The sequence below is a fragment of the Copadichromis virginalis genome, linkage group LG16 (assembly GCF_057382275.1).
Source record: "Copadichromis virginalis isolate Kocher_CV1m ecotype Utaka linkage group LG16, C_Virginalis_male_GT1.1, whole genome shotgun sequence".
In the NCBI taxonomy this organism is placed as follows: Eukaryota; Metazoa; Chordata; class Actinopteri; order Cichliformes; family Cichlidae; genus Copadichromis; species Copadichromis virginalis.
In genome coordinates this window covers 16837616-16863600 of record NC_140633.1, presented here as the reverse complement: position 1 = coordinate 16863600, position 25985 = coordinate 16837616, and the positions used below count along the sequence as shown (strand labels likewise).

The following is a 25985-nucleotide window of genomic DNA, read 5'->3' as shown; positions in this document are numbered from 1 at the left end:
CCAAAAGAGCACTTCACTCTCTCACTGCAGGGTTACTTGTGGTTCCTGGTATATTTAAAAGTAGAATGGGAGGGAGAGCCTTCAGTTTTAAGGCCCCTCGTCTGTGGAACCAGCTCCCAGTTTGGATTCGGGAGACAGAAATACTCTCTATTTTGAATATTAGGCTTAAAACTTCTATTTTTAATAAAGCTGGATCGGGTGAAACTTCTCTTAGTTACACTGTGTCTCTTAGATACACTGAGCGTTTCTCCTTCACTCACCTTGTAGGTTCCTATCTAGATCAGATACTATGACACCATCAGGTTCCTACCTACTGCCCATCAATACGCTAAAATCATAAATCTTTGCAGTACATATAAAACACCGTATATAAAAACTGAGTCATTTTCATTTGATTTCCAACAGCGTTAGCATGGCAGATAATCTGCTGCTAGTTGCTGATTGCAGTGGGTGGAGTTGTCCTATAAACCCTTTCTTTACAGTGGTTCCACCAAGAGTTATTCCCTAAGTTTGACTCGTCTTATCTTTCATTTCATATTTCTTCTCATTTTTAGGAGATTCTTTTAAAATCGTCAGTTCTTTTCACACCTTATCTTATCCCCCTGTGCTCAACATTTCCAGAGATATAAAAGCTAGATAACAATAAAATGTTGTACTCAGTTTTCTGATTATATAAGGTGTCTTTGCATTAAAAGCTTAAATTAAAGGAGGATTCTCCACAACAATCTGAGGGATCAGGTCAAGTTTTTAAGCACTTTCACCTCTTCTGATTCTTGTTTTCCAGATTCGAGAGAGTGTGGCGCAAGAGGTGCGACGGGAGATCTTCAGCGAGCTCTTGGCTGCCGTTTCACCACGGCCGTCACCGCTACCCGCCAGGCAACCCCCCGTGTAGTCACAGCAACAGCAGAGCACCGCCCCTTTCAATCACAGCCTGAGAGACACCACTGTCTGTCTGTATCACTGTATAGCTGCGTAACACTGTGGAACACAATGTGTGTCTGGTACACTGTACGTCTCTAACACTGATGATGAAACATCACCTGTATGTGAATAGCCCCGCCCCCACCTGGTTGCATCTACTGTGGTGGTCTGATGCTTCTTGGCTATGGCACCCAGAGACATCAACGACATCCCTTCTTCCCTTCCCAAACTGTTGTGACCAAACAGCAGACGCACCTAACTACAACCACTGCCACTTTTGCTAGTTATGCTAGTTATACTAGTATACTAGTTTGCTCACACCTGCCAGTATGACCACTACTAATCCCAGTTCTGTCAAATCTCCTCTGATCCCAGCAGGAAATCAGATGACACTAGCAGAAGACATGTTTGGATAATTGTATTTAAAGAAATCATAGAGCTGAACTGTGCAGCTGCACATAATACTAATCACAATGATCTTGTCCGTGATCACCTTCAAAGAACAATGTAAGATTACTGAATGTAACCAACTGTGGCATCAGTGTTCAAAACCTCAGCAGTTAAAGCGTTAGTTCAGCCCAGTCGGCCACAACATTAGAACCACCGCTCATCTCGGTGCAGCGAGGACGTTGTGACAAGTGCACTGCAAACACTGCCAGGATAAACTAGGCTGCACTCCACAGCCAAACAACAACAGCAGAAAAGGATTTGGTGTCAGTGTCCTGGTGCCAGATACCACAGAACATCCCGGAGTTCATGCCCCCGTGGGTCAGAGCTGTTTTAATTACAATGATGGGCACCTAAAGCAGTGTTATGCAGATGGGTTTAATGAAGTGGCCGTTGGGTATATTTCCTCTCTTCCTGCTTTATTTTTATTTTTTTAAAGCTCTTGAATTTTCTAGAACGTCTGAAATTTTTGCTTCTGTTCCACGATGAGCATTAATTTAACTTAATTTTCTGCTGATCACAGCAGTGAAAAATGAAATTTAATAAATCTGAAAGTGAAACGGCACCTTGGTTACTCTGAATTCTCCCTGGACCTTTATTGGGAATATTTTTAGTTGTTTAAAAACAAAAAAAGCAGTGAAAACTGTTTCTGGGCATTATGTATCTGAGTATTTTTAAAGTTTTCAATTTCAAAGAGCCCATGTTATGCTCATAATATAGACTCATAATTTTATTTTGGGGGATCTATTAGAATATGTTTACATAGTGTGTTTTTTTTTTTTTTTTTTTTTTTTTTTTTTTTTTTTTACTTAAAACACATACAAATTTTTATATATTATAGATGACATCGTATTTACTCATTCTGCACATTCCTGCAGCTTCTCTTTCCACTGTCTAAACTGTTTCCAGCTACTTGTCCTCTGACAGCTGTCAGGGAGGCCAGTGTGTTAGACAGTAACAGAAGAACCGTATGAGCAACAAACATGTGAACTTTAATCTTAGTAACTTTCCAAACCTTACAAGTTCACACATAAGCTATACAACAGACCTAAAGGAAAGGTGGGGAAAAACAAGAACAACAGGGGCGCTTGAAGCATTTTAGTCCCGGGCTGTTCAGCAGTATATAAAATAATTCATGTCTGAAGAGCAGTTGCTTCTGACTTCAACTCTGTTTCACTTTGTCACATCGTGGAGCTGCTTTGTTTTTTTTTTAAATCAGCTGGACGCTTTAAACATGAAGCAGCTGCTTCTAAGCCCCCTAAACAAACATTTGAAACATTTCTTTATGGTATGAACGCCACAGGTGAAACTCTTTGGTCCTACACAATGTTGGGGTGGAGCCAGAAAGTGGATATTTATCCTCAAGGAGACTTTTTTCTATTATTGAATTAGGCAGAATTGAGCCTTAAAAACAAGGAAAATGCCCTAACAACTATTAGGCTGTACACTGTTAGAGACTGTAAAGATCTGCATTCCTTAATCTTTAATAATAGTGCTGAATTCTTTCCACCTTAAAATGACTCATTCCATGCACATTTCACCTTAATTGCTTAAAAAGGGTTTAAGTAGACATTTAAGAGTTTCTGATGCATCATCATCGCCTCCATCATCGTCGTCATAGTCCTCCTGCTGCTCTTCTTTTTCTGGTTGTGTGTTGCCTCCTGCTCATCAGATCATCAAAGATATTGAACAACCTAACTCCAATCACAGTACTTTTAATAATAACCCATTTTATGTTAGAGTACACTAAGTTTTGTTTATATGGATAACCTTGCTGTCATGGCCTCCAGCTATTTAACAAAACACAAACAAAAAACACAAAACAAGCATTTGTATTTGACAGCTATGGAGCTGCGAGAAAAGGTGTTTTGTTTCTCTTTGGATGAGACACCAGCAGCTAGCCCCTTTTTCCAGTCTTTGTGCAAAGCTAAGCTAAAGCATCCTGTAAAATCGAGGAGTCTTTGCTTCAAGTGTTTTTGTTTGGGTTTATTTCTTTATGTCGATCATGCTCGAGCAGGTGGAGTCAGCGTGCAAAGTCATGAGATGCTTACGTTCTAGATGACAGAGATTTCTGTAAGTTGTCATGGGGACCGTGATGATGATGTGGATGATGATGTATTGGCAAGTCAGAGGGAAGAGCTTAGTGAGATTTAGCTGCGTTGGCATGTTAGTTTCACTTGTGCAATAATGTAAACATATTTTTGATCATACGGAGCTCATCTGTGGATATCTTGTTGTGATCAATGCAAACCGCATGTCTTAATACAGATAAACCTGAAACTTGCTGCTTTTATTCTGGGAAATTTGAATCTTCTGCTTGATCACAGAAGCATTAATAACCAGTTGGCAAACCTGTTTTCTTTAGCATTAAAGCCTTTGTTTATGTGGTCGCTCAGCTTTCTGCATGTACCATTAGTTATTGATGAATACAAATGTAAATGTGGGAGCTGAATGTGTTTAAGGCATCCACGGCCTAAACATTAGGTTTTATTTTATTTTTAAGTCATGTCGTTGGCTTTATGATCTTGTCGTGATTACTTTGAACTTCCACGCATACTTGCATTAGGACTGAACTTACGTCCTGAAAGCTGATCTTTGTGTGTGTATGGACGTACGTCCTTTGTCTTTGGAAACAATATATCTAAGGTCCAAGGTGCACTCCCTAGTCATGTGAAGCTTTCAGCAACATTTAGCATCAACATAATCATTGAGCACGTGGCTCAGATGTTGTCATGTGGCATAAATATTTAGTCCAGTCCAAACTGGGATGAATTAAACTGGTATTTGTCCTTTGATTCTCTTCAGACTTTACTGAATTTGTGTTTGCAGAAAACGTGCTCGCTGATGAGAAATCCTTCACACACTTCTAATTCATTTTAATGTCGGACTGTGGGTGTCTACTCATTTCTGTTAATGTCTAATAATGATTGTGTATTTTGTACTGATGTCTTAAATGGGATGCAAGGAGGGGACACTATAGAGATGAGAAAATAAAGATGTATTTATTTTCAGTACAGAGGAGTGGTGTACCGTGTGTTTGTGTGTGGACCTCAGAAGGATCCCATAAATACTCGATATTTAGACAGACAAGCTGAAAATTTGCCTGACAAAGACAATATTTTTGTAATTTTGCCACCAGCACAGTGGATTTGAAAACAAACAATTAAGATGTGATTGAAGTGTAGGAAATCAGCTTTACTTTGGGGATTGTTTTTTAAGATTTGCATAAATTGTTTGGGAATTATGCTTGGGAATTCCAGTTGGAACCAGGCAACTTGTGTTTACTAACACTGTGACTGCTGATAGAAGAAGCAGGATAAATTCTGAAGTGTACAGGGCTAAACCCTGTGCTCAGATTCAGCCAAACTCTATAGACAGCACTTCAGTGTAAATGGATGATGACCCAAAGCATGCTGAAAAAAAAAAACAAGTTTCTCAGTGGAAAGCAATGGGATATTCTTTAATGCCCAAGTCAGTCACCTGATCTCAACTCGGATTGTGCTATTTATTTATTAAATACAAAACTAAATGCAGAAAGACCCAAAAATAAGAAACAACTGAAGGAGACTGCAGTAAAGGCTGAGCAGAGCTTCTCAAAGGAAGAAACGCAGCATCTGGTGATATCGAGAGGATTTACTAGAAGTACAGATAGTTTTGTTTAAAAGATTGTGTTTAAAAGTATTGATTCAACTTCTTTAATCAAGTAGAAGAAAATCAATAAAATCAGGCTGTGAAATGTAATCTGAGTAGGAAAGTAAAAAGTAGGTCTTTGACAGACATTTCTACCAGCTGTTTCTGTGCAAACTAACTGAACGTCATATTATTTTAATATGATAATTATAAAGTAATACTACTTCAAGGCAACGCAAACTTTTTTAAAATACCCATTAATTACATACCATCGTATTCTTTCTGATATAAAATTACTTTCTTTCCTCCATCACAAAACGAGGCTGCGATGGCCGGGAATCAAACCCGGGTCAACTGCTTGGAAGGCAGCTATGCTTACCACTATACCACCATCGCTGTAAACACATCTGGAATCAGGCTTCTGTTGAGTCGTCAGTTTATATGGGTGTATACAAACAGCAGGAAGAGAAGAAGCATGACCAAAAATGTGTTTTGTTAGAAACCACAAGATTGTTTATCTTCTGTCAAATCCTACTAATCTTGCAGAGCTCCCTCACCAAAGTTTTGGGTTTTTTTGTTTTTGTTTTTTTTTTTGCCTGAATGTGAGGAATTAATTGGGATTCAGCAGGTGGAGGAACTCAAAGGTTGGTTGTAGTGGCTCAGCTCAGAGGGGAAAAGAATCACTACTCAATCATTTCTAATGTGAGCTTCAAGAGATTTTCTTTGCATACAAGCTGCAACCAGGCGTTTAGGTTCAAATCACTTTGATGTCTTAAGGCCTGCAGTGCTGGGGAATTTAAACTTCCCTCAAATATGTTAAACATAAGGTAACGGGCCTGCTGTGAAAATGAAAGGAGTAAAAAGTACAGATATCCATGTTAACATTTAAGGAGTAAAAGTTAGAAGTTATCAGAAAAATAAAAAGTCAACGTGTAGGTACCTGAAAATTCTACTTAAGTACAGTAACTAAGTATTTGTATTTCGTTGCTTCCCACCTCTGATGTCCATGGGTTCTTGACTTCAAGTAGTCATTGACTGCAAAGGATTCCTATCCTTATGTTTAAAATGACGTTAGTCTGTTTAATTTGAGACTGAAACTGGGCGCTGTGTATATAAAAATCGATGTACTTCCTAGGGATGTTAACCTGCTATTGACAATGTGAGTCATTCCCATTACCTGGCCGACAACTGAAACCTCTGTGAGACCTTGCCCCACCCCGCCATCATGTGAGCTGTTGATGTCACATAAATGTGAATAGACTTAAACAGTGGATGCCGTAGACGTGTCCACAAATGCAACACAGGAGGACAAGACTCAGAGGCACACCTGCAACACCTAAGAAAGGACACGCTTCCCAGGATCCCAGTGTTCACATTTTGGACAATGACAATTGGTTTAAGAGAACAGTAAATGAGGCCGTGTATGTCCACTATGATCGACCATCTTTGTGGGTTATGACACCTCCAAAGGGACAGCCCTCCCTAGAAAACTAGACAAAACTAGACAGTTGATCTATAAATGACAAAGCCTCTTGGATGATAAGTGAAACATCCTCAAAATATCTAAAGAAGTCAAATTGCCTTCTTTTTAAGCTCTCAATATTACTGGCCAGTAAGAAGTATTACTCACAGATCATCAGGTTCTGCACACTTAGTAAAACACCTTTTTTCCACCTTAATCTTTCCATGGCCAACTCAATCACCTGATATCAGCTAAGCAGATTGTGCTATTTAGTTATTAAATACAAAACTAAATGCAGAAGGACCCAAAAATAAGAAACAACTGGAGGAGACTGCAGTAAAGGCTGAGCAGAGCTTCTCAAAGGAGGAAACACGGCATCTGGTGATATTGAGAGGATTTACTTAAGCACAAGTACAGATAGTTTTGTTTAAGTAAAAGTAAAAAGTACTGATTCAACTTCTCTGCTCAAGTAAAAGAAAATCAATAAAATCTTTTTACAATAAATTGTTATTTTACTTTGAATACCCATTTATTGTATACTATCGTCTTCTTTCTGACATTAAACAGGTTTGTTTTCCTTCCTAATTGCTCTGTCACAAAATGAAGCTGCGATGGCCGGGAATCGAACCCGGGTCAACTGCTTGGAAGGCAGCTATGCTTACCACTATACCACCATCGCTGTAAACACATCTGGAATCAAGCTTCTGTTGAGTCATCAGTTTATATGGGTGTATAAAAACAGCAAGAAGTAAAGAAACATGACCAAAAGTTGGTTTTGTTAGAAACCACAAGATTGTATATCTTCTAATCTTGAAGAGCTCCCTCACCAAAGCACAGGCCTTGGTTGGGAAATAAACAGATGTGGCAAAAGCAAAGACATTCTTTAGTTAAAAATACAGATACTTGTGTTAAAGTTAAGTACCGATCAATTGTTTTACTCAAATAAAAGAAAATCAGTAAAATCAGGCTGTGAAATGTACTCCGTGTAAGAAAGAAAAAACTAGCTCTTTGAAGGACATTTCTACCAGCTACTGTTGTGCAAAGCTAACTAAATCTCATGCTATGTTAATATATAACAGTAAAATAATGTGAACACAACTCAACACATTTTTTGTTTTTTGTTTACCTGAATGTGAGGGACTAAGTGGGATTCAGCAAGTGGAGGAACTCTAATGCTGTGGTTGTAGTGACGTGGCTCAGTTCAGAGGGAAAAAGAATCACTACTCACAATCATTTCTAATGTGAGCTTCAATAGATTTTCCTTGCGTACAAGCTGCGACCAGCTGACCTGCTGCTCTTTGTGAATTTACACAACTGAATCCCACAAAATGTAAGATGTTTCATGAGATATCCTAGTTGACTTCCATTCCCTATTATACCGTCTTTATAGACAGTATAAAGTTAGTGGAATTCTGTGAATCAATCATAAACTTACATTTAGATGAATCTCTGCTACCTTTTATGTAACGTAAATATGACCATGAGCACCACAGCCTCTGTGCCCCAGTCACACACACTGTTCTTTACTTTAAATCCCATTACTGCTAGCTAACATGTTTATCCTGCACTCAACTGCTAACACAAAGTTAGTATACTTAAGTTTGTTTTCCTGGACTGTTTCACAACTTCATATCATATACAAAGCTAATATGCCATTCAAAAAAAAAAAGAGGGCATTACATGCAGGTTTTAAAATTTCCACTTTATCAAATACCGCTGAGCAGTACTTGCCTTTTGGTATTCTTCCTGTCTTCTCTTCCTTACATTGCTCTCCATCTCTGAGTGAACTTAACTCTTATTATTTTCTCTGCCAGTTTTACCGTTAGCAAGTGTGTGTTTGCGTGTTGAGCTTTTATAAATTTTGTGTTTGAACTGAAACACGTTACTCCTTTTATGCTCCTCTTTAGTAGTGCTAGCTAGATGCTTAAGTACCGCGGAGACTACGTCATCGTCGGGGGCCTTTTAAACCCGAGCACACTGCTATAAATAACTCAGAAACTATGTGTTTTTTCCTCTTTCATCTCTGTATGCAATAGAGTGATGGATACACCAACAGGGTTGTATTTTATGTGTTATTATTCCCTCCGTTTAGGCTCAAATCGTTTTGATGTCTGAAGGCCTGTGCTGGAGAATATAAACTTCCTTCAAATATTTTAAACATAAGGTTTAAAATATTTATTTAATAGGATTGGGGCCACTGGGAAAAAAAGTGCGCACGTCTTTTTTTCTTCTTTTCCAGAATTCTGAGGAAAAAAGTCAACTGTTTACAGTTGTTGTCTTGTTTTCAAGCAACTGGCCCGTACTTACTCAATTGTACACACACAAAAGAAGTTTGTGTGTGTACAATTGAGGACATGAAAATTAAAAAACAACAACAAAATGAAACAATAAATGAACAAATTTCATGTGTACAAAAGGCCATGTGTGTTTATTTTATTTTATACACTTTATTTCTTGTGTTACAACTTTATTTATAAATGTTAAATCCTGAAACAAAGTTAAACTGGAAAAGAAAAATAACAACAACAAAAACAGTAAACCAAACTTCACAAGCTGCGTTTATTGTGAAATCCGGAAGCGATCTGTCACCCGGAAGTAATGTTGGTTATTATAGGAAGTTTTCCGCCAGACGAACGACAGTGATTTAAGGAAAGCCGGGAAATTGCATGGTAAGGACATTAAAACCCAAACAAAGCAATTTAGCTGGACAGACCTTCTGTCAAAGTGTTAAGGAAATAAAATCTTAAAGGTTTTAGTGACAGCAAATAGTAGCGAGAAGCTTAGATCGCAGTAGCCGAGACAGCATTAGCACACAAGCTAACTTTAGCTCAGCTTAACACACATGGCGATAAAACTGAGGAGTTGATTTGAAAAGACGTTTTAGTAACGCGTGGTGTTGCCGTTTCAAGAAAACTTCCCAAAATGTGTTTAATCGGCTATTAAGACGTACAAACTTGATCATTTGGTAATATTTACCTCAGGAAATGCCCAGTTATCATATTGTTACCTCTTCCGTCCGTTGGCAATGAAATTTTTTGACTCTCAGTACGGCGATTAAACATTACCAGGAAGTCATCGTCCCTCTTATTTTATCGTTAATCACTTACAAAACGGCTAATATACAGTAAATGTATCCTTTGTTCTGCATTGAGTATTGGTGATTTCATGTAAAGTTTATCTGGAGCAGACTAATGTCAGATCAACAAGTCTGTAAACCGAGTCTTTCGTAGAAATACGTTAATCGTGTCAGAGTACTATGTCAGAAAGTCTCATAAAATCTTATTAACTCATCAACATGTTTTTTTCCTAATGTAACGGGGTTTGTAGAAAAAAATGTTTCTTTAATTAAAACCTGCATTTTTCCTATCAAAGTGAATGTCTTAGTTGTCTTTTTTCCTCCCTTCCAGGTATGGACTCTGCAGACAGAAGTCGAAGTCCCAGTCCTGCACAGAGAGAAAACAGTGGTGAGTAAATGCTGCTGTGAACCCTACACTTAATGTTCTTGTAATAAGAGTCGCTTTAATCTCCATCCGTTATACTTGAGCAATACGGTGCTGCAATCATTAGCTGTCACCTCACAGCAAGAAGGTCCTGGGTTTGAATCCAGCAGCTGGGTCTTTCTGTATATTTTCTCTGTACCCCTTGCTGGGAACTCTGGTGTACTTCCACCCGTTAGACCTGATTTAGATTTCTGCGGTGAACCTTTGTAGCGCTAACGACATAATTTACGTGTTGTGTTTGTGCTGGTACATTAAGTCTAAATTAATGTGTGGGTGTGTGTACATGTTTTTCATTCGGTACCAGTTGATATAAACAAATAAAATACACGGACCTTTTCCCTCCAGTTTTGTAGTGGTCATTTTTTTTAAAGGCAAATATATTTGTCTCAAGTTTTTCATCTTCTTTGTACATTCCTACACGTCCATTTTAAAAGTTTTGGCAATTTCCCATCAGGAATTTGCTGACATTTGTGAGTCCTTATATTGATGCTATAATTATTATCTGTTATGTTGAGATGATGATTGTTATTCTCTCACTGATAAATTCAAAAACTGCAGTGAAAAAGTAGCCTGAAATGCATGAGAAGAATCTATTGGTGCAACATGTAATTAGGTTGCGCTGTAGGGTGCATGGTACGAATGGTAACAGATAGATGTGCGTTTTTGTGGTTAGCTGGTGTCCATTTTATTTGTTTAGTTGTTTGAGTGTCCTTCACCTACGTGGCCACCAGACATATGGATTAACAAGTTTCGCAAAGTTTGCGGTTATGACGTAGCTATTGAATAGTCATAGTCCAAAGCATAGGTCTCCGGTTAGCCCTGTGAGAGACTGGTGACCTGTTCGATGTCTACCCTGCCTTCTGCCCCAAAGTATCCCTAAATTGGGTAAGTGGAAGAAGAAGGATATATTGAATGGATATACTAATACTGCTCTTGATCTGTTTTTCTCTTTGCAGGACCTTCAGAGAATGAGTCTAGTCCAGCATCGGGCAGACCCCAGCAGGCTGGCTCAGTTGAAAGAAGCCCCAATGAGCGACGGTCCCCTCAGCCAAGTCCTGTGGACCGCAGGCCCTCCAGGAGCCCATCCTCAAGCAGTTCAGACAGCAGCAGCAGCAGTGATGAGGATGAACATCATTCATCAGCACTGAGAAAGATTCGAAGCAGCGTGGCTCAGATCAAAGTAAGAAATGTGGCTTTTACTAGTCTGTCACATTTCATAATGTACAGACTACTACGGTAGAAATGGAAGAATCGAGTGCTTTCAGACAGTTACAGAGGGTGAAACATATGCTGAAAGCCTTTTTTTATATTTCTAAATATATATATTGTATATTATAATTCCTCATCAATCAAAAATGTTGAGTTTGGAGTGAGAAACGCCATTAGTAGTAGGTGGAGTAAGTAAGTTGATTTCCCCAACTATACCGAACAATAGTTGAGATTCACGGCAGTAATAAAAATTATCCAGCCAAAACAAGAAATTCAGAAACACCAAAATCTTAAAAAGTTAATGCAGTCAGATGCTTTGGTCAACGGAGTTTAGTGATCCATGTTATGTTTTAGATACTGTCCAAAGAAGAGTTCAGGAACTGACAGTATTTATTCAGTTGGTGTATTTTTGTGTGGAAATGGGAACTGAAGCATTTTGTTACTATTCTTGCCTAAAAGTGATCTTGAATGTCAGAATAGTTTTGAATAAAGTACCTGAAGAAGAGGCTTATTTACTTGATTATGTTGCATTTGAAAATGTGGCTGTGCATTAGTCTGCACGTTGCACAGTAGATTATTCAGGCTGCAGTTCTGGACAGCTGGTGTGAAAAACTGCTTGGTCTGAAGAGATGGTTACCATGAGAACAGGACCCAGTTTAAGCTTGAGGCACCGATGTAAGACACAGTAGCATGTTTAGTGTCAGCTGGCCTGATTTATGAGTGCATCCAGTGAAGAAGACACTGAATAAAGATTTAACTTGTTGACTGACAGAATCACAAATCAAAGAGGACTTTGTTTCCATTACTGTCAGCTTAGACACGAGCTCCCCAGGTGCATACAGGCTTTTACTTGATGCAGGACCTGAGGCAGACCGACTTCACATTGCTGGGTTGTCTCTCTTTTTCAGCTCAACTCAAACTTTTAAAAATGACAGCTTGGTTTTGTGCTGCTCTGGTGTTCTCCGTGTTGTCCAAATCATTCTTGCATTCAGATTGTTCCAAATCATTTTAACACATGAAAACTTAAAAAAAATAATGCTGTCACTGGGCTTATTTGTTGTTCCAGAGATCAAGATCAAGATCCAAAGAGCAAGACAGATCCAGGTCCAAGGAAGAAGATCGGTCCAGATCCAGGGATACGGACAGATCCAGATCCAGAGAGAAAAATAGATCCAGAGAAAGAGACAGAAACAGATCCAGGGAAAAGGACAGATCTACATCTAGAGGGAGGGCGAGATCAAGATCAAGATCCAGAGGACAGGACAGGTCGAGATCCAGAGGAAGAGAGAGGTCGAGGTCAAGAGGACGTGACAGATCCCGATCCAGGGAGAGGGACCGTTATGACAGAAGACGTTATGCACGGTAAAGGCAGCTTTTGTGATTGGCTTGTGTTCATTTTAGCACCGATGTGGCCCTTAGTCCATATGGGTTAACAAGTTATATATATATACATACATACATATTAGGGCTGTACGATATATATCGGATGACGATATAAAAGCATCTGTTGTTTCATTTTACACTATCGTTTGTTTCGTGGTGTCACAAAACAAAGTTTACGGCAATATTTTTTTCATGGTTTTGATGGTCACTGTAGTGGCTATATTAATTTCTTAAAGTTCTCTCTTTCTCTTATATTTAATATAACCACACTACGGACGGACAAGCGGCTGTTTTTATGCGTTGTCGTTAGCAACAACAACGGTAGCACGTCTGGTTGTTTATTTTCCACATAAACCTTTCACAATAAAGCTCAAGATCCTGTTGAGACATTTCAAAATAAACGGAATAACATGAAAGAGTATGTAGAGTGTTTTTACGGATGAGAAGTAAAAAAGAGCCGCCAGGTGCTAAAAAATAAACCTTAGACTCAAACGTTAGAACAGGCTTTTCCTCGCAGCACGCCGTGTAATAAATGCTCACAAAGAAAACGGTGGCCGTTACAACTTATGTCTAAAAATGTATCGTTTCATGAATCAGTTAAAACACTCGACTACACGACGCCCAGCTGGAAACACTTCACGCATGTCGAGCTGCCCGAGATTCACAGAACTGACAGAAAATGTTAAATTTTTGTGATTTATATTCGATATCGGACGATGGATGTCTTATATCGGGATATGAGATTTTGGTCAGATCGCACAGCCCTATTAGACATTAGATTCCCAGCTGCTTGGCAACTTTTATAAATCCTGCTAAAACGAAAACTTTAAAAATCCAATTCAGCATAACGGTGTTGATATGATTTGGTTTCTCTGGATTAATCAAGTCATATTCAGACCTGAGAGTTTTTTCTTTTAAGGAAAAGTGTTACTTAAATAAGTAACCTGCTCCTTTGTTTCTTCTTTGCTGCAGGGATCGCTATGATGATCGGCGCGATGACAGAGATGGCCGTTTTGACCGACGAGCCAATCGAGAGGCTGATTCAGATCACAGGAGGCGGGGTCGCTCCGCTTCCCCTCTGGCTGACAGGGGACCAGCTGCGGCCAATGAGCCGCCAGTCAAAAAGAAAAAGGAGGAGCTTGATCCAATCCTGACGAGGACTGGAGGCGCTTATATTCCTCCCGCTAAGCTGCGCTTGATGCAGCAGCAAATCACTGACAAGAGCAGGTAAGAGAGCATTTCAGTACTTTAATCCTATACACTAAGATTAGAAAGTGTCACTGGAAGCTGCAGTCCAAGACCAGGTGTGAATGTTTTGAAATGTTTATACACTAGAAGTGTTCAAACACTTTTTTTCTTTTTATTCTGTTGTGATACTTGGACACATCACCATGCCAAACTATAAACTGTTCCTGCACCTAACTGCATAACAGACAGTAGTAAAACAAATCAGATTAGTTGCATTCATTACAAATGTACCTGCAGTAAAACTGCAGTTTAAAAAAAAAAAAAAGCTGTTTATTTAAAGAACTGCATGTAATTGATGACACCCTGTCTGTTATACAGCCTGGCCTATCAGAGGATGAGCTGGGAAGCTCTAAAGAAGTCCATCAACGGTCTTATCAACAAAGTCAACGTATCCAACATTATCAACATCATCCAGGAGCTGCTGCAGGAAAATATCGTCAGGGGAAGGTGAACACACACACACACACACACACACACACACACACACACACACACACACACACACACACACACACCAATGAGACGTCAGTGTTAGATTTTCAATGACCTTTGAAGTCAAATGGAGTTTGTTGTATCTGTCGGATGAGAGTGAAAATGCATTCATTCGTGTACATTTTACGATAAGGCTTTGTGCAGCAGAGGCCTGTAATTTTTGCACAGACATCAAACACCTTATTAGCTTCAAGTTTCCAGATTAGCGTGATTGATTAAAGAGAGTGAAAAAAGACCTTCGTGACTGACGCACTCCCTGTAACTGCTTCTTTGCCTGTCAGGGGACTGCTGGCTCGCTCGATACTGCAGGCTCAGACGGCCTCTCCCATTTTCACTCATGTCTACGCTGCTGTCGTTGCCATCATCAACTCAAAGTTCCCTCAGATCGGAGAGCTGATCCTTAAACGTCTCATCCTGACTTTCAGGAGAAGCTACCGCCGCAACCTCAAGGTACCCATCTGTCTGTCGCCGTTGATTTGTGATCCACAAACAGCGATAGTGAAGTGTTACTGTCACACGTAGACGCCCAGATACTTATAACATCTGAACATTGAAGTCCAGGACTAGTAAACAAGATCATCTGACCAATACACACTGCAGCACTTTAGAAACTTATTGAGGCTGGATGACCCTGTGCGCAGTCTGTTTCACTTCCAAAGGCTCACTTTTGTGTTTTGAAGGACGGTGACTTTAGGAAAATTACAGCAGAAGACAAAACATTAATAACACTTAACAGTCATCTTCATGTCATTCTTCTCATAAAGACAAAGAATAAGATGCCTCCAAATGATGCACCTGTCATTCTGGTATTAAAAATATAACTTTTTATATCTTGCCACTGCTAAACACAGTGACTCATGAATAGCATATCATATATAAATCACAGATGCTGCATGTGGAGGAGATGATCTGATTAGATATTAGAGCACCTTGCTGCTTTCATTTGCATATTAATGACTAAAATTGATTACTTTGGAAACTTCTGTCTACAGTATTATAACAAACAGCAAGCGCTGTGAGCATGTGTGTTATGGTGGGACATGAGGCAGTTCAAATGTCTGTTTGACCTTCATCAGTTGGACTTTGCATATTCTACTTTTTATGCTTGTTTTTGCGTATTACTGGAGTAAGAGGCTAAAAATAGGCCTCCTTTTCTGTTTATTAATTTGAGAATAGGTTTTGAATGAGAATCAGTCTGAATCTAAAAGTCCTTTCTCAAGTGACAGAGGTGGAAATGTTCCAATTTGAGCAGACTGATGCCGCATGTGTCCAAATTACTGAGATAAAAAAGAAACTGGATCTAAATAAGAGAAATAACTGGCAGTGCTGGAAGCTTGTGAACGCAGTCCAGAGTGTGTTTCTACCTGCTGTGGATAATTTTAGTATGATCTCTTGAAGGCTTGAACAATCTGTACAAAATTAAATTGTCTGTAACAAATACAGGCAGAAATGTCTTTTTTATGACACTGATATTAAATGTGTTTGAGTAATTATCAGCAGTAGTCATGCATTAAAATCTGCATCTTGTTTTCTAGCAACAGTGCCTGACCGCGTCGAAGTTCGTGGCTCATCTCATCAACCAGAACGTGGTAGGTCCCGATTTCAAAGTTAAATACTGACCGAGGGCTCGAGGGTTGACGTCCAGATTCTAATTGGGTGCGTGCTTTTTCTGTCCCTTTCTGCTCTGATGTCACTCGCCTTCAGGCCCACGAGGTTTTGTGTCTGGAGATGCTCACTCTGCTGCTCGAGCGTCCAACTGATGACAGTGTGGAGGTCGCCATTTCCTTCTTGAAGGAATGTGGTCTCAAGCTGACCGAAGTGTCCCCTCGAGGAATCAACGGTACGCTGAAGCAGCAGCTTTATAACTGTCTCTTTCTTCATGGTGGGAGGTGATGGTGTAGGCTGAGCTCTTTAATTAGAACAACAAATGATAACAACTTAAAACTTTAAATTGCAGCCATTTCAAACATGGCTGAGCCCTGAAAACTGGAGAATTTACTTTTGCCTTTGTGATTTCACACAAAAAAGTGGCGTTTTCTTGCTTCATTACAACAGTATTAACTGCTAAGAGACTTTATTTCTCCTCGCGTTGTCATCTCTTTTCTCTTGAAATACTTGTGAGAATAAATTTTTCTGAATTTCAGAATTCAGAAAGTTTATGCACATTCTCCCTGTTTCTCTTTCCAGCCATATTTGAGCGTCTTAGGAATGTCCTCCATGAGTCGACCATTGACAAAAGGGTCCAGTACATGATAGAGGTGATGTTTGCTATCAGGAAGGATGGTTTCAAAGATCATCCAGTAATCCCAGAAGGCCTGGATCTGGTGGATGAGGATGACCAGTTCACTCACATGCTGCCGCTAGATGACGAATACAACCCCGAGGACATCCTCAGTAAGACCTGAGGGAGAGTGGGAGGAAGGGAGGAGTCATGGGACTTTTCAGAAATGTTTACACAGTCTTTGTGTGTTTGTTCACTTAGATGTATTTAAGATGGATCCAGACTTCCTGGAGAATGAGGAAAAATATAAAACTCTTAAAAGAGGTAAGAAATCATCACACTCTGAACTGTCCAATCACCTGTCTGCTCGTTTACAGCTTAACCAAAGTTTGATGGTGCATCATTTCAGATATCCTGGATGAGGGTAGCAGCGATTCAGGGGAGGAGGGAGATGGCAGTGATGATGACGACGATGATGAGGAAGATGAGAATGAGGAGGAAGGAGATGGTGAGACAAATACGTTAATCTGCTGAGGCTTAAACACTTGGCCTGTGAAAACAGTTGTATTGATATCTGACAAAATAACACAGTGATATTTATTTTAAACATCACAAATAATAAATAGTTAGACTAAAGACTTTTTTGAGAGATGGTATCATGAAATAACCCCCAAGTCTGTTCCATAATAAATTATTTTTACATTTTCAGAAATATAATTTATAAGCTTGAAAATGGAGGGAGATTCTGACTCCAGGGCTGTAAGCAAAGACAAATATCTAGGGCAATATAGCTTGATGTTCAGCCCAGATTCAGCTTTAGTGTAACCAGCTAACAGAACTGTTGTACTGAGGATCTTTCTGTAATTTCCAATTATCTGTCATGCCTTGGACAGTCCAGATTATTTTCACTTTTAAGGCTTTTTTTCTCCAAACACAGCAGAGCTCTGTAAAAGGAGTTGGCCAGCTTGCTGAGAAATTTGTTTGGAGTTTTTTGCCTCCAGACTTTCATCGAATGGCTCATTACCTCTTGGAATATTTAAAACAATTAGCTGCCAGTAAAAGCAGCTGAGTAATTTTTTTAATACATTTTTTTCCTGTGACTGCATTACACTAAAAGCATTAGCACTAACTAAATATAGTTCTGAGTACAGCAGCTACAGGAGAACGGACAGTAAAGCATTTAAAAACATAACATCATGAGTCAATGAGCATTTTAGGCGCTGCTATGCTGTCGTTTTTTTCCTGCCCAGGAGTGACTATATCTAAACAAGAGTGTGCTAGCAACCTTCATCCATAAACTGTATGGGTGTTACACAAACAGAAATACCTGCTAGTTAATTTGGTTAAATTAATTTCAGCTCCGATTAGCAAAAGTTGTTAAAAGAAAGCAAACTGCAGCTGACTATCAAACTGAAGAACCAGACCACAAATTTTTAGCCTGGACTTTATCCAAATGTATGAGTTACAAAAATAATACGTAACCTATATATGAACCGTTATTGTACCACACTGTAAATATGTCGTTTTCATGTGTGAATGTGGCCATTTTAACATGAGTCACTGACTCACTTTTGGTGGCACCTTTGATGTAACTAATACCGTTACATCAAGACAAGTAATAAGCAAGTAATTACTAAGTTTGAGTATAATTAAAAGTGAAGTGCATGCTGTGTGACCCCAATTAAACTAGATTACTTGCATCATTGGTTCATGTAAATCCTATATTGCACTAATGAACGATAATTACTCAGGTGACATTTCATTAAGAACTGATTGTGTTTACATTGAACTATTTTGATTTTTAAACATTTTTCCTGTTCTGATTTTAACACATTTAACACATCCAATCAGCTCCCTTTTAAAGATGACCTTTGTGTTTGCCTCCCTCTAAGACGAGAAAGTCACCATCTTTGATAAGACAGAAGTCAACCTGGTTGCTTTCAGAAGAACCATCTACCTCGCTATCCAGTCCAGGTACACAAACACGGTGGAACACACACCTAAAAATACACATTCATACAGTGAGTGACGTAGTTTTCTCTGCGGGTGTTGGCAGTTATTTACAGCTCCCACTATATTTGATGGAGTTGGACTGATAATTAAGGCTGTGCATGCGTGTGTGCGTGCGTGTGTCTTTCTGAGGACCTGTTTGAATTTAAAACCTTAGGAGGGAGGACTCTGACTAATCCTCCCTTCAAAAAGCCTGTTCAAGGCTGGTTAAGAGTTTAGTACTAGAAAATGTATTAGGCCACAGAGTGCGCTCACAAAGACAGCTATAGAAACCTGTGTATGAGCAACCTCGTTACCATGGTTTCACTGAAGAACGGTTCACAAGCTTGGACAACAGGATGAAAAAGTGAAGCCGATTGATTAAACGACACAAACAGAAACACACCAGCATGAGCTCACAATTGTACACCTGTGATCAATTGTTTGATTGATTAATAGATTGATTGTTTTTGCAGCTTGGACTTTGAGGAGTGTGCTCACAAACTGATTAAGATGGATTTCCCGGAAAGCCAAACGGTGAGTCCACAAACAGACTTACACTGAAAACGCACAATTGTAAAGTTTCATCGCTGTGAGTTTGTCCACAGAGGATTAATCTAAAACTATCGTGATACTGAAGTTTGGGTGAAAACTTGGCGTGCATCCTTTGATGGTTAGCTGTTGAACACTCAGCTAGCCATCAAAAATGAGAATTGAGCTGAAACCGTGGGGTTTTGCACCGTCAAAGGCAGCCGCGGGTTTCTTTCTATAATACTGGACTTTTTTTTTCTACGAGGGTTTGAACTTTGTGTTTAAATAAGAGAGAAAAGTGTGAAAATGTTCATGCCTGTCAGAAAAATGTTTAAAGTGTGTAGTGAGGGGTTTTACAGCCTTAAAACATCTATAATAATTGTAAAAAGAAAAAAATAAGTTGGCCACTTTGTGGATTTCACCTATCGCGGGTTAATTATGGAACGCAACTCGAGGGACCACTGTAATCGTTTTTGTGTTCCTGTAATGGAGGTTGAGCTGATAATTACGTGTAGTAGGTTTCATAGGGTGACAGGTGCAGGTCAGCTGTGTGTGTGGATGTGGTGAGAAACTCTTACAGAGGACAATCAGCTGTGTGTGTGTTTGTTTGTATCACTGTCACAACCAGTGTTTTGGTGGTCGAAACCTGTAAGAGACTGAAAAAGAAGCGTCTCGTTCTGTTAGTCATGTAATGAAAGTGATGACAGTGTGTTTATATGTACTTGTGTCTTAGGCAGCATTCTTGTCTTTTATTGTTTTAATAGTAAGAAGCTGGACATGAGATTGAACCTGACAGCATCAAGGAGCTTTTGATGGTAGTTAACATACTGTAGATGGTATACAGTCCAAAGGTTGAAAAATTACCTTTTGTTTGGCTGCCTTTGGTCCAGTGTTAAAGATTGTTATTTTCAGTCAGCCTACCAGCCTAAGAATGTTAATACTTTGAAACTTGACGAATGTGGTTTGCTCCCCTTTCCACCAAAAGTATATTTTTGGCATGCAGGCTGAAATGTTCGATCTCATATCCAGAGTAAGGTGAAGGTGAAACGTGACTGAGCTGCTGATGGAATATAAGTCTGGACCTAAACTAACCGAGATATTAAGCACTGACTCAGTTCACTGTTGAAGAAAAAAACATATTTCCATTCAATTTCACAGCTTTCATGGCAGAATTAGAGGTCTAAAGGCATCATTTGTAAATTGATCTGAACAAAAACCCAGATGATAATTCTCAGCTGGTCTGTGTTGTTTACATCGTGGTGGATTAGTAGGGCAGTCTCTAGAACTGCATTACTAGCAGGCCATACAGGTGTAAGAACCACTATAGGAGGTAAACGTAATTTTTGAAACCCTATAAATAAGCATTTGTTCCCTTACAATGGCTTAAATGCAGCATGACAGCCTAACCCCACTCACTCACAAGCTCTGATGCTACATGGAGAGAGACACTGCACCATTTCACACTGCTAAAGTGTGTGTTTTGTTAATCAGGAGAGGAAAGCTGTAATTTGTATGACGGGAAGTCTGGAACAAAGAGGAGGTGCTGTTCTGGTGAGACAGAGGAGAGAAAAAGGCATAAAAATATCTACACTGCCTAAGAGCACGCTGGAAAAGTGGTAGCAGATGAAACTAAACAAAATTTCACTAATGGGGTGGCTGTAGCTCAGGTGGCAGAGCAGGTCAGCCACTAATCAGAAGGTCGGTGGTTCGATCCCAGGCTGCATCCTGGCTGCATGCCAAATATCCTTGGGCAAGATACTAACCCCGTGTTTGCCTACTGGTGGTGGTCAGAGGGCCCGGTGGCGCCAGTGTCCGGCAGCCTCGCCTCTGTCAGTGCGCCCCAGGGCAGCTGTGGCTACAATGTAGCTTGCTATCGCCAGTGTGTGAATGTGTGTGTGAATGGGTGGATGACTGAATGTAGTGTAAAGCGCTTTGGGGTCCTATGGACTAGAAAAGCGCTATACAAATGCAGGCCATTTAATGAAAATCATCCAGCAATAAAACACTTACAGTAATGTAATGAGTTGTTATTGACGGATGTTATCTTTAGATGTGTCTCCTCTGTGTCTCTGAAACAGTGCGGTCATAAATAATAAGAAACATCAGAGTGCACAGAGACCTTCTGACTACACTATCAAAAGTCTACAAATGTTAAATGAACTCCTAATAGGACCACTGACAGCTTGGCCGCAGCCTGCAAGTTGATGTGACTGCCGTAGTTTGACTGTAGTTAATGAAAGAGTTGTGTTTGTATGAACAGAAGGAGCTGTGCAACATGATCCTGGACTGCTGCGCTCAGCAGAGGACCTACGAGAAGTTTTTTGGCCTGCTGGCTGGGGTGAGACACACACGCAGACACACACACACGCACACGCACACACACACACACACACACTCTTCATCTCCACAATCGTGCGAACAGTGGTGCTTTAGGGAAACCTGCTTCAAAGAGTCGGTTGTTTTCCATCTTCCCTTCATAGATATTTGTTAGGTATTTCTATTCTCTGCACGATGAATGTCACCATTTCACTGAGGTGCATATAAATCTTGTTGTGCACTTTTTAAAAGAAAAGAACAACTAAAAGGAAGTGCTCAAGCTTTTTATGTTTATTGGCCATGTGTCATGTTTACCTCAGATCTTTTTTGTTATTGTTATCTTAAGTTTCACTGTAATTAATTTAACTAAAGAGAGCATTCAACCTGATTTTGATGCGAAGCACTGCTTCTATCTGTTAACTGTGTGTGTGTGTGTGTGTGTGTGTGTGTGTGTGTGTGTGTGTGTGTGTAGAGGTTCTGTCTCTTGAAGAAGGAGTACATGGAGAGTTTCGAGGCGATATTTTCGGAGCAGTATGACACGATTCACCGACTGGAGACCAACAAACTGAGGAACGTGGCGCGACTGTTCGCTCACCTGCTCTACACAGATTCTGTGCCGTGGAGTGTAAGGACACAAAAAAAGATCCTCCCCAGCGTGACCATGAAACTCATTCCACTCTGGTTAGACCGTCTCTCTGTCTTTTGAATGTGTCTCACACAGGTGTTGGAGTGCATCAAGATGAGCGAGGACACCACAACGTCGTCCAGCAGGATTTTTGTAAAGATCCTATTCCAAGAGCTCTGTGCCTACATGGGTCTGCCAAAACTTAACCAGAGGCTGAAAGACCAGTACGAAAACCCACACTCCCACCACAGCCACGCACAACACTCAAACTGTACTTTACTAAAGCTGCTGCAGAGGCAGCCAAAGTTTTTACTCAGAAAACATTTAAATGTTAATGATATAGTCGAGTGAGGTAATAAATCAAATTTAAGGAAACGTAATTAGAAAAATGCGACTTCTTGCTCTTATTTGGCTACTGTTGCTCCTAGTGATAATTAAAGAGCCCGTAAATGAAGTAGGACGTAACAATAAATCATGACCTCTGCGTGTGTTACAGGACCCTGCAGCCGTTCTTTGAAGGTCTCTTTCCTCGTGATAATCCCAGAAACACTCGCTTCGCCATCAACTTCTTCACTTCTATTGGACTGGGAGGACTCACGTAAGGGCCACACTTCAAGAAACAGCATAAACACAGAAACATGGCTGTCACATTTTTTTACAAACAGAATCAGAAAACTTTTAGCTTAACTGTGTTAGGTTTGGAATAAACTGCACTGTAAAGTGCTTTCCTAATATATGCAATAAATAATGGTTGTTTATTCTGTTAAATTCTGCTGGCCTCAAAGTGTGGGACTCTCGCTGCATCTAAAATGTCATTGGATGATGAATGTAGCAGTTTACGTTCACACAGAAACACTGAACTCTCACATTTCTCCCACATCGTTTTCTCTCCTAGTGATGAGCTGAGGGAACATTTGAAAAACGCGCCAAAGATGATCATGACTCAGAACCAGGAAGTCGAATCATCGGACTCCTCGACATCGTCCTCGTCTTCTTCTTCGTCAGATTCCTCCTCCTCCGACTCATCCAGCGAGTCAGATTCAGACTCGTCAGACTCCTCGAGCAGCTCGGGTACGCCTGACTGAAACCTAAAGATTTACTTTCAGAAAATCACATTATTTCACTTTTATACGCAGGCACATTGTGTTATTGTCAGTTTGTTGTTCTAGCTCACAGCAGTGCTGCAGTAGTTGGGAGGTTTAATATTGTAACATTAATATAATATTCCTGTTATAAAACAACGTAGTCAGGAGTGTCTCCTTCTGTTTTATTAAACCCATGTTTGTGTTCAGTTGAATGTCTGAATTTTTACAGTTTTTCATTTATGTGAGCTGCTGCTTCAGAAAAGACAACGTGTGATTTGTTTGTTTTTTTTCTTTCTACTTTTTGTCCTCCAGACTCGGACTCTAAACACAGGAAGCAGAAGAAGAGGAAAGGACAAAGTGATGAGGGGAGGAAGAAAACGAGAGAGAAGGACAAGAAGAAGAAATCTTCAGACAAGAAGCGAGCTGGACGCGGAGCAGACAAAGATGAGGACAGCGAGAAGCGGGCGAAGAAAGACGACAGGGGGCGCGCACATGACCCGGAGGGGCGTGAACGCGACGGCGCCCGGCGGAACAGACGAGACGACAGATCGGAAGAGGAGGAGGAAGCGGCGGTGGAGGACAGGAGACGAAAAACGGACAGGCAAAGAGATGACGGACGGGAGAGAGACAGAGGGAGGGAGAGAGAGAGGGAGAGAGAGAATGAGGCAGAGAGAGAGAGGGAGCGAGCGAGGGAGAGAGAGAATGAGGCAGAGAGAGAGAGGGAGCGAGCGAGGGAGAGAGAGAATGAGGCAGAGAGAGAGAGGGAGCGCGAGAAGCAGCGGGAGAGAGAAAGGGAGAGGGATAGGGAGAGGGACAAAGAGAGGAATAAAGAGAACAGAGACCGGAACAGAGAGAGAGATGAGAGGAGGAGGAGGAGATAAGTCTTCATCGCGGGAGCAGTGATGGACTAATGACTTTAAGTCTTTTCCCTCTGTGACCCCTCTGTACCTCAGCCCAAACTGTGGTGCTGTGGATCTGACCCCATTCTCCATTCTGTCTGTTTATTATTGATTTTTGTTGTTTTTAATGAAATACTTAATGAAAAAAAAGCCCATTAAAGTTGCATTCGATGTTTTTTATAACCTGTACCTGTTTGAACTCTTTTGACTTGTGACCCATCGCTCAACACTTTTACTGTCCTCATTTTTTCACTCTCAAAACGCAAAAGACCAAACTATGTTTTCTCTGTGCTGCCGTGCACGTTTGCAGGTCAATCTCATAACTAGCACAACAGGATTGATGAAGCATTTACACACGTTCTAGCCCTCGGAGCAAACGAAACCTCAGTAACACCGAGAGCACTGAGGGCTTTTTTATTTTACTTTATTTCATTCGTCTTTTTTTTTTTAGCTGACATGTAACCTGTTATAAAAAGAAAAAGGCAACAGAACCAAACGTTTTTTAAGAGGGAGAGCAGTATTTGTGTTTACAATAAACATCTCCCTCTCGTATTGTCAGCTCACAACATGCTGATGTTTGCACTTCTCCACAAGCAGCAACAGTCTCTGAACTTTCCTGTCGTACCAGACTGCTTTCTCCTCCCTGCATTCATCCATATTATCCACCTGTGAAGGCACACGCTCAGAAAGAAATAGTTTTAATAAATGAACAGGAAAGATCCTTTTCTATTCATTCTGTCTGTGATGTGTGGGTCACTTTTTCCAGATGTCTAAAATGCGCACGCGTCACATCAAATAGTTATTTTGCAAAATTTGCAGCGTCAGTCTCCAGGGTAAAATATCTCAAGAGCTATTTGAGAGTTTGACATCCAGGCTGTAGACATTGTGCTTTTCTGATAGATCTCACCTCAGGGCCTGGTGGCTCCACAGTTAAAGTATCATGATGATCTCTGTGTCTAACTTTGATAAACCCTTAAGTTTGCCCCTACGGTGTGATAACGTCAGAACATACTCTGCTTTGTTTTTACCGCTAAATCAAAATCGAGTTTAACAAAATATATCAACAGCGTTGGTGACACCAGCATTAGGATGTTTATCCAGTATCAGCTGAAGCCTTGCATGGTGGTACTTTTGGTCTCGCCCTTCTGGGGAGACACAGGATGCTACATGTCATCAGCACTGCTGTGTGCTGCTTGTCAGCAAGATATTACAAAAAGGTGAAGCAAGGGCAAAAGATCTAATTGTAAGTTTCTTTCTTTAAAAGTTTGACCTCGGTGCTATGTGGAGTCTTGTGGTGGAATTTGAAATTGTCTACAGCACTGTAGGACTTTTCATTGAGGAAGTCTGTACTGTGCTGATAGACGGACATAAATGCAATATATAATTGCATTTTACAATTTTTTAAATTATTGTAATATTTCTGTTGCCACAGTTACCGGCTGTAGATAAAACATGCGCATATCTCACATGTGTGAAAAGTGAAGTAATGTGTAAAAGTGCCTTAAGGCTACAGTCTTCTAACAGCCAGCAGGGGGCGACTGGTCTGATTGCAAAAGATGTTTGAGTGACCACAAATCTATGAGGAAACGATGACCCTACTTCTCACCTGTAAACATCTTCCCAATGAGCTTATGCTAATAATCACTAGATTTCTAGCTTTATTTGATATTGCATGAGGTTCATTTAGCAAATTATGAGAATAATTTAGAGTAAAACTAAAAAAGACAATTCAGCGCTGGACTATTGGATCTTTGCTGCCTTCGATTATAGGATCCTGATTCAGAGACTTAGACGTTGAATGGACATCTCTGGGTCGGCTCAGGATTGATTCTCCTCACTTTTTTACTTCCTTCTGCTAATTTTTGTGATTTCTTCTGCTGCTTTATGTCACGGTGTGCCTCAAGGTTCAGTCCTGGGCTCCATTTTGCTTGCCTTGTATAAGCTTCTGCTTGGACACATCGTGAAACTGTTACTGTCTGTTCTTCAGGACGGCATTCGTGGTATAAAGAACTGGATGCTAAATAATT

At 40.2% G+C, this 25985-nt stretch overlaps 2 protein-coding genes and 2 non-coding genes across 7 annotated transcripts in view; 2 read left to right on the top strand and 2 right to left on the bottom strand.

Moving 5' to 3' along the window:
• Positions 1-4384, top strand: part of itprid2 (ITPR interacting domain containing 2) — a 51793-nt gene extending 47409 nt beyond the window's left edge. For all 4 annotated transcript variants that reach the window (XM_085435618.1, XM_085435617.1, XM_085435615.1 and 1 more), the window contains one exon: positions 785-4384. In XM_085435618.1, the coding sequence (XP_085291744.1) occupies positions 785-892 (108 nt within the window). In that variant the 3' untranslated portion in view covers positions 893-4384. The remainder of the gene's footprint in view (positions 1-784) is intronic.
• Positions 4385-5322: 938 nt separating this feature from the next.
• trnag-ucc (transfer RNA glycine (anticodon UCC)) lies at positions 5323-5394 on the bottom strand. Its single transcript has one exon. It is a non-coding gene; the product is annotated as a tRNA-Gly (tRNA).
• A 1673-nt stretch (positions 5395-7067) lies between these two features.
• On the bottom strand, positions 7068-7139 carry trnag-ucc (transfer RNA glycine (anticodon UCC)). Its single transcript has one exon. It is a non-coding gene; the product is annotated as a tRNA-Gly (tRNA).
• A 1896-nt stretch (positions 7140-9035) lies between these two features.
• Positions 9036-24147, top strand: cwc22 (CWC22 spliceosome associated protein). Its single transcript, XM_085435614.1, has 20 exons — positions 9036-9129; positions 9868-9924; positions 10917-11140; positions 12236-12531; positions 13525-13779; positions 14119-14247; positions 14574-14742; positions 15828-15881; positions 15997-16132; positions 16480-16686; positions 16775-16837; positions 16923-17021; positions 18406-18487; positions 18979-19039; positions 21294-21371; positions 21822-21974; positions 22071-22198; positions 22471-22572; positions 22870-23045; positions 23372-24147. The coding sequence occupies exons 2-20, from the start codon at positions 9870-9872 to the stop codon at positions 23938-23940; spliced, it is 3036 nt and encodes a 1011-aa protein (XP_085291740.1). The 5' UTR covers positions 9036-9129; positions 9868-9869; the 3' UTR covers positions 23941-24147.
• Positions 24148-25985: the final 1838 nt, after the last annotated feature.